At 37.2% G+C, this 8419-nt stretch overlaps 1 protein-coding gene across 1 annotated transcript in view; it reads left to right on the top strand.

Annotated features, from left to right (window-relative positions):
• CUL3 (cullin 3) overlaps window positions 1-8165 on the top strand; it is a 31175-nt gene extending 23010 nt beyond the window's left edge. Inside the window, exons 10-15 of the mRNA XM_010001616.1 lie at window positions 2197-2321; window positions 2646-2742; window positions 2949-3083; window positions 5564-5750; window positions 6863-7008; window positions 7683-8165. Coding sequence (XP_009999918.1) covers window positions 2197-2321; window positions 2646-2742; window positions 2949-3083; window positions 5564-5750; window positions 6863-7008; window positions 7683-7814 — 822 coding nt within the window. The 3' untranslated portion in view covers window positions 7815-8165. The remainder of the gene's footprint in view (window positions 1-2196; window positions 2322-2645; window positions 2743-2948; window positions 3084-5563; window positions 5751-6862; window positions 7009-7682) is intronic.
• Window positions 8166-8419: the final 254 nt, after the last annotated feature.

Raw genomic sequence — 8419 nt, 5'->3', positions numbered from 1 at the left:
CTGTGCCCCCCCCCCAGCTCCCCGGGCTGTGCCCCCCTCGCCTTTGTCAGTTTGCCAAATTCAAATGTAATTCTTCGATCAAGAAGCGTTACACCGTGCTGTGAAAGCACCGTGCTGGCAAATCGCGTGACAAAGTTCGCTTCTGTTTTGGGATACACGCTTGCTTGCTCTAAACACTTTTTGTCTATACTGGTTCTCAGCAGTGCTTAATATATAATAGCCAAGTAGCACCCTGTTTGCAAGTAAGCAAGTCTGTATGATCAAGCATGTTTGAATCAGTTTCAGAAGTCTAAATGTTCAGAAATGTGTTCAGTTGTACTCTGGTGTCCCTGGTTGTGCAAGGTGATCTGAAATCTTCACTGCCTTGGAGCAGTCAGCTCCAAGCATCCTGTGCATCCTCATGGGTGAAGGAATGGGATGTTCTCCAAGTGGTTTCAGAAAAGCTTGTAGAGACATGGATAAATATAAAGGTGTCTGTGGACAGGCAGCTTTACTACTGTTGTTTTTTTCTTAAGGACTAATCTTGTTTTCCTTGTAGAAAGCTTGAAATATTAATTTCAAGAAAAATTTGTTAGATCACTCCTATTTTTAGGTGGGTTGTGGGACTTTGCGTTCAAGATTCATGTGTTTTACACAGCAGCCATATAATGAGTGAGTTAATAAATATTATCTCTACCTTTTTTTAACTATGTAAAGCTAAAAAGATAAAGTTAAAATGTTAACAGATACTCTGCTCAGCCTGATTTGAAACTTCATCTTTTTGCTTGGCAAGGGACTAGCAGTTTGCCTGACAGTTGCCTTTTGGTCATCCTAGTCACAGCCTTTTAATGAAACTTCTGAAGTTTTCAAGTCACAAACTCAGTGCTATGTATGATGTGAGGCATTCCAAATTAATGCTCTTTTCTGGTCTGGCTAAGACCAAAAAATTTGGGAAACAATTGCCATCTCAACTAAGATGTTTGAGTTGCAGATGAAGGTATTTTCTGTATCTTTCTCTCTTCATTGATGGCCTTTTCATACACTTTGGTAGGAGGGAGAAAATGGCTGAACCTTTTTTTTTAGGTAGCATAACTAGTTTTCTGTGTCTAACTAGGTCTCTGAATTTCTCTTGTGAGAAGCCAGTGACACAAAATTAAAAGCATAGCAGTAATGTTGGCTACAGAACAAACTTTAGATGGGTTTACATACTTATGCAAATTACTCTTCTTAAATGTTGAAGAAATTCAGTCAAAGGGACTTCTGTGTAAGTAGCCTGTCACTGGTCTGCCTAGATTTTGCAGTAGTTTCCTGGCATGAGTTCATTGATGCACATGGGAATTCAACATGCACAGTACAGAAGTGCTTTCATAGAGCATGGACATGCTATTCTGCTATGCAGCAGTGGAGTTGGAGTTCATATGACAGTTTTTAACCTTGTAAAATACATTGTGCTTTATTTCTATGTATTAGGTTTATAGCAGGTTGGATGTAGTATGCTTTGGTTTTTCTTGTCCATAACATGTCCTTTGAAGGTATTAGTTACACCTCCTAGGGCTGAGTCAGTTTAATAATTATCTTAGCTGAGTTACCTAGTGAGGATTATGCCTCAGTAGTAAACAGATGTTTATCACCTGCTAGCAGAACTACTTTATAGATCAGCACTTCCCTCACTAGTGCTGAGTGTTTATGATAATGGCTGTCTGTAGGGTAAGCTGCTAGGTTGTGTGTGTAAAAATGAGTAACTGCTTTCATTGCAGTCCAGAGGTAAATTGCAGGAAAAGCTCCCTATGGTTTAACATTGATATTTAGTATTTACTCTCTGCTTCCAGAGAGTAAATTTATAAACTGTTATTTTGAAACTGATTTGCTTAGCAACTTGGCTTTCCTGTATGTCATCAAAAAAACGTATTTAGAAAGAATTGTTACATGTATTACAAGTTCTTCTTATAGTCACAGCCATTTCATTCTTGGTTAAGAATTTTATTTTGTTAAATTCCATACACTTTTAAATGCCAGAGTGCAGTAATGTGGAGGATGTTTGCTGTACTGTCTACTATGATAGTGATAAATTCATTTGTCTGGCTTCCTGAAAATGATGTTTACAGACGTATATATTTTTAGTCTGCAAAGATTCTGTACATTCTACACTGATACAGAAAAATGGTGAAACATGATTCTGTTTTAAAATAGTGGATGTTTTCTTCCAATTGTCCATAGGTCTCATTAGGTGGTGTTGATCTTACAGTGCGAGTCCTCACGACAGGTTACTGGCCTACTCAGTCAGCCACACCAAAGTGCAACATCCCTCCAGCTCCCAGGCATGCATTTGAAATATTTAGAAGGTATGTATTAAAACAGATTCTTAGGTAGAGGTTTTAAGAAGAAACTTTCTAAATGTAGCTTTACCATTAGAGTTAAAGACATGATATTGTACTGCTCTTCAGTTCACGTCACAATTGGAGAATGGAATAGTCACATTATGAGGCTTGATGTTTTGGGAGCTTTTAGTTAGACTCTTAATAAGAGTTAAGAGGAAAAAGAATGCAAGAGTTAAAGATTTCTTAGTGTCCTTAATGGCTATGGAAAGTCTTTTTAACTGCTTAAAGTGATTTCTTAGATACAAAATGTGAACTATGTGTTAAGTTTTCAATTCAATTATGTTACAGGTTTTATTTAGCCAAACACAGTGGGCGGCAGCTGACACTCCAGCATCACATGGGCTCTGCAGATCTCAATGCCACTTTCTATGGGCCTGTTAAAAAGGTAAAGAATCAAGACTATGAAAATACTGTATCTTTTTTTTAAATAAGCGAATGCACAATTGTAACAACTTCAGAATTTTATTAAATGCTATTCAATCGGTTGTGTAGACTGGTCTCCTAGATGGTTATGTATTAACTTCCATTTACCAAGGTAAACTGTTTCGCAGTGGGGAATAATCTAATAGTAATTTTGTTATTTTAAAATAGGAAGATGGCTCAGAGGTTGGCGTAGGAGGTGCCCAAGTAACGGGGTCAAATACACGGAAGCACATCTTGCAAGTCTCCACCTTCCAAATGACAATATTAATGCTTTTTAACAACAGAGAAAAATACACATTTGAGGTAAGCATTGTGTTTTTCTCATCTGATTTTAAATAACTGGTTTAGGCACTTGGTTGTTTTTTTTAATAGACCTTTGAAGATTAGGTGTTTCTTGTTCTATTTGAGTGGGGATCAGGCCAACAAATACAGGAAGCAAGTTACTAGCAATGCACCTGGGAAGCAGTCCTAGGGGAAGAAGTTATTTGGGGACAGAAGTTTTCTGAAATATTGAAGAGAGTTGATAACATTGGTTATTCCTAGGGCATAGAGCTATAGAAGAGCTGAAGCTGGAATGCAGCACGTGGCTCCATTTGCTCATTTTATCTTTGAGAAACTGGATTTGGAGGCCAAAGGGTGGAGGAGGGTTTGTATCCTTCTGAAACGCTGAAGTGTGAAATTGGCAGACTGGATTGAGCTGTAGGATGAATCAAAGAAGTTTCTTCCCTTTTCTGAGCTGATGAGCCAGAAAGGACAATGACAGTCCAGGTAGATTCTTAACTAAGTCATTGCTGATAAAGGTTCAAGTGGTCACCTGATAGATGATAGTGAAGCAGCCTTTGGGAGTTCAGGAGGATCCTGTGTTAGGAGGTTTGAGCATTGTGGTCTTAATGCCAGTTAGTAGTTTTGGTTTAGACATTATCTTCTGTTGGAGAGAGCATTTGCAGCCTTGAAGCAGCTTGAGATCTGCAGATCTCAACACAACTTTCTATGGGCCTGTTATAAGGTAAAGTGTCAAGAGTATGAAAATACTGTATCTTTGTTTTTTTTAAAGTAAGCAAACAAACATTTGTAACAACTTCAGATTATATAAAATAAAAGCTTGTCCATTGATAATGGAAGAACTTTGTTCTATTTTCAGTGCCCTATGGGTGCGGTTTGAAACAGTGGATTTCCAGGTTTTCTCATCTACTTTGTGCTATGTATAGTTGTCCTTTGCCTTTTTGTTTGGATTTTGTTTTCCACTTATTTGGTAGATTTCTAGCCTATTTAAAAAGAATCTTTCTTTGAAATGGTCTCAGTTTGCATGAAGGAAGGCAGAATTTGGTAAGGGGCTCTTAAATTACTCATAGTTGAGAAAAAGATTTTGTAGCACTGAAGGTCCTGAGTACTGCAAAATCTTTTGCAGGAGCGTTACAGCCTTGAGTACTTTCTCTGCAGAATACTTTAGGGGAGAAAAAAAACCCAGAAGGATATGACAGATTATTTTTTCTTTGATTTGGTGTTGAAATTGGGCCTCACCTATGTATGAATAAATAATATTTGTTAGAGCAGTGAAAAATACAATTTTTAATAGGTCTCTAACTACAAGTTCACAGGTGTACTGTTCAAAGAACTTTTAACAAGTTCTTTATAATTCTTTACAGATCTTAGTTCTCTGATCTCTGGGAGTTGTTACTGCTGCTTTTAGTCTGAAGGTCCTCAGTTTGACTTGTGTGCCATGAGCAGTAGGGATTTATGGGGACTGTGGAAGAGCTTGATACGAGTCTTGGAGCTGAAGGTGGGAGTGCTGGGAATGGGACAGCTCTTGTGGATGGTTAATGTCTGTGAAGTTTAGTTTTTCTCTTTGCTAGTTTGTTTGGTTTCTAAAGGTCCTTCAAGAGTCTTGAATGGGAACTTGAGATTGGAGATCGTCTGCAGCTTCCTCAAACTAGAAAAAGGAAGATAGAGATAAGGCTAAAATGAACTTCTAATGAACAGGAGCTCAGTAAACAGGTTTGAGGAAGCAGTAGTAGTAGTAGTTGCCCTGCTCTGGTGCATACTAAGACATCATTCTGCATCCTGTATAATTTGCTTACAAACTCCTGGTCACTCCAGTGACTTAACAAGCAGCTCTCAGCTGAGCTTTTACCAACACTGATAGAGGTGCAACATTCTTTTTCAAAGTTCATACGTTTGCTGTACTATAGTGAGGGTTTTTGTGTTTTACCTGGAAAACTCCTAGCCAAGGACATCAGGGCTGTATTAAATTATTTCAGGTCATTCAGGAAGGAGGTATAATTAATCTAGAGTATCTCTGTGTTACAGTGAAACTAGACCTTATTTGCTTCTATTTGTCAAGATCTTTTCAACAGTGCTGCTGAATGCAAAAGCATTTACACAGTTCTTTGTCAGGAATGCTTGGGAACATCATGGATGTTTTCCATCACTAACTTACAAGGTTTGGTTTCACCCTGTTCAGCAAACACTGGAGACAGTGAACACATTCTTTCAGCTTTCTCAGTGAAATTAAACAACTGGTTATTCATTCTATTTTCAGCTCATGGTGACTGTTTACTTGACAGTATTTACTGTCTATGCATTGACCCAGGTGGATCGTTTTGCATAGTACATATTGAGACTTTGCTGCTGGATTAATTCTAACCATTGAAATCTCACAGATGTCATAGTAGTATTATTTGGATGCTTGAAGGTGGACGTTTTAAGCAATCAGTGCTGTTGTTTGCAAAACATGATTGTTACTTTTGTCATGGCCATGAACTAACTAAGATATTTTTCTCTAGGAAATTCAGCAAGAAACTGATATCCCTGAAAGAGAACTGGTTAGAGCCCTACAGTCACTTGCTTGTGGCAAACCAACACAACGTGTTCTGACAAAAGAGCCTAAATCAAAAGAAATAGAAAATGGACATATATTCACAGTGAATGATCAGTTTACATCTAAATTACACAGAGTCAAGATTCAGACGGGTAAGTGAGATTTATATTTTGCTGTCTTGCAGTCTGGAAACTGCTGTAAAATGTCAAATTATGTCCAAACAAGTGAAAGGAAGAGTAATGTATTTTTTCTTGATGATTGGTTGCATCAAAATGAAAAATTAAATTCTTAGAAAAGGATGGAAGTCATTTAGTCCTTTCACGTGAGAAAAATTGTAATTGTCTCTTAAAAGGAAACGTTGAAAGAGAGATAAAGTTCAAATTAAATAGAAAAATGAATTTTGCTACTGATTGATTCAGAAATAGGAAAATTGCCTCATAAGTTGCTGTATTGATGTGAAATTTAGTGATGTTCTTAGCCCATGGTACAATGGCCATTTCTAAGTGCCAGGAAGCTAAATTTTTTTGAGGGCAATGATATGGGTCTGGCAAAGAAGAGAAGCTGTTCAGTACAGTACCCCACTTCATTAGCTCATCAAAGTGCTGGTTTGTGTTATGTATAAGTCATGTTGATATGTTTTGGCTAGAAAGCTTTCTGGAAATAATTTCTAAGTTGTGACATAGCTGTGGGTACACTTCATAGAGGATTTTGGAAGATTAATTCTTAGTGATGTACCAGGGTGTCAGGAGGACTTGGTTGTAGTGACACTTTAGTAACTGGGTAAGAAAACCTAGACATAAGGACAGAAGTGAAGCATAAACAGAAGGGGAGAATAGAATACAAAGAATGTAATTGAGTTGGAGAGGATAAAGCTGGAGTATTTCTTCTGACTGGTGAATTTTTAAAGTAATTAACTTGTAAAGTAAATTTTTAATCCTTTTTCTATTTTGATTGATTTTCTATTTTAAAGACAGAAATATTCAATGGAAGTGTGGAGCCTGGTGGTGCCTGTAATCAGATTTTAGTACTGTTCAAATTTTAAAATAGCAATAATTAAATAACAGATTGTTACCTTGTCAGTTGCTATCAAAATACACCAGAAAGTGTTAATATGTTCTTGTGGCTGCTTGTAAAAAAAAATCGTTAGAGAATGTCAAAACTCAGGAAAATATAACTTGATGTCTACATGAAATAAGTAGTGAAGCTAACACCAAATTAATTTTAATTTTGCTAATGTACTTTAAAAATCTTTCTTCCCTTTAAGTTGCTGCCAAACAAGGAGAATCTGATCCAGAAAGGAAAGAAACAAGGCAGAAAGTAGACGATGACAGAAAACATGAGATAGAAGCTGCTATAGTTCGAATAATGAAATCTAGGAAGAAGATGCAACACAATGTGCTAGTAGCAGAGGTATGTCTGTACACAGTTTAGATACTGACTTGGGAGTTCTTTTTCTTTTTCCTGTTAATTCATGAAAATTACACAGCTCTTACTAACATGATTCGGAAAGGCTTTTGAGGGATGCCTTTAATCCATCCTTTTTTTTTTTTCTCGTCTATCTGGAGACATTAAATCCTTACTGTTCAATTTAGGATGTTCTCATAGGTATATATGACTTTCCTTTTAGTGCTATCATGATGTTATCAAATTCCTTTAACTTTGGCAACAAAAACCACTGTACTTAACATCAATTATTTTCCGCTTTGATCTTGTTACTGGCTGTTGGGTCCTGGATTGAGAAGTTGGAGCTCTTAGCAGAGAGAGCGAGTCCTGCTGCTCTCTTAGCTCCTGAGTTCTGACAGCCTCAGGAGTAGCACACATATTCTGCTCTTTCCTCAGGGCTGTGAAATTCAGAGGATTCTCAGACCGTGGCTGTGCCTCTGTAGATGGTCAAATCGTACCCAAAACTGAGCAAGTGATGGGGGGAGAAAACTGTCAGAAGTTTGCAGGCTGCTTCTTATGCTTCATGACTGTAGCCAACCCTATCTAAATATCTTTTTTCTGATTATTTTGGTCAGTTAGGATACTTGGTGATCTTAGTTGCCCTGTGATCTTACATTACTGGTTTTGATCTTGTGTTTTAGGTAACTCAGCAGCTGAAGGCCAGATTCTTACCAAGTCCAGTTGTTATTAAAAAACGTATTGAAGGACTTATTGAGAGAGAATATTTGGCACGAACACCTGAGGATCGTAAAGTATACACTTATGTAGCATAAAATGCATTCAGAAAATTGGATTTATTCTTGGACTATATTCTTCGCATGAACTGGGAAGTTCTTTTAAATCGTGAATATTAAGACGACCATCTCTTCTATTAAATTGCAGTACATGTTCTAAACCATTCAGATCAAGCCTTTTACTCCTTTTGAGAGTTTTCAACATCAATTGATTGAGCTTCAGGCTTTCCAACGTTACCCCTGTAGAGATCATCCTCACAATTCTTCGGGAAAATGTGAATGTGCCGCGTTTGTTTTCAATACTGTATGAAAACAGAAAAATAAAAACAAATTTAGAAAATACAGCTCATTTAAAAAAAGAAATAAAATTGTTGGAATTTCATTTCCCCAGATCTTCAGTGTTGATGTAAATGTGTTTCTGTAGTGTTGCTTAGCACTTCGCATTGTATGAGTTGGGTTTAAAAGAAACCACAACTGGTAAGGCAAAACTCCCAGTTATATTGCTCTGCTTCAAATGTTACTTTAACTAGCCATGTTTAATTAAATATTTGGTAATTTTTTGAAGACCCAGGAAGACAACTTGAGCATGTTTCACTCTTCCAGCTGCACTCACTGTTCCAACAACATGAATCAGGAGCTTTTCG

This window comes from Chaetura pelagica, unplaced genomic scaffold, assembly GCF_000747805.2.
Source record: "Chaetura pelagica isolate M959 unplaced genomic scaffold, ChaPel_1.0 scaffold207, whole genome shotgun sequence".
Lineage (NCBI taxonomy): Eukaryota > Metazoa > Chordata > Aves > Apodiformes > Apodidae > Chaetura > Chaetura pelagica.
Note: the sequence above shows the minus strand (reverse complement) of the source record. Positions and strands in the feature narration are given on the sequence as shown.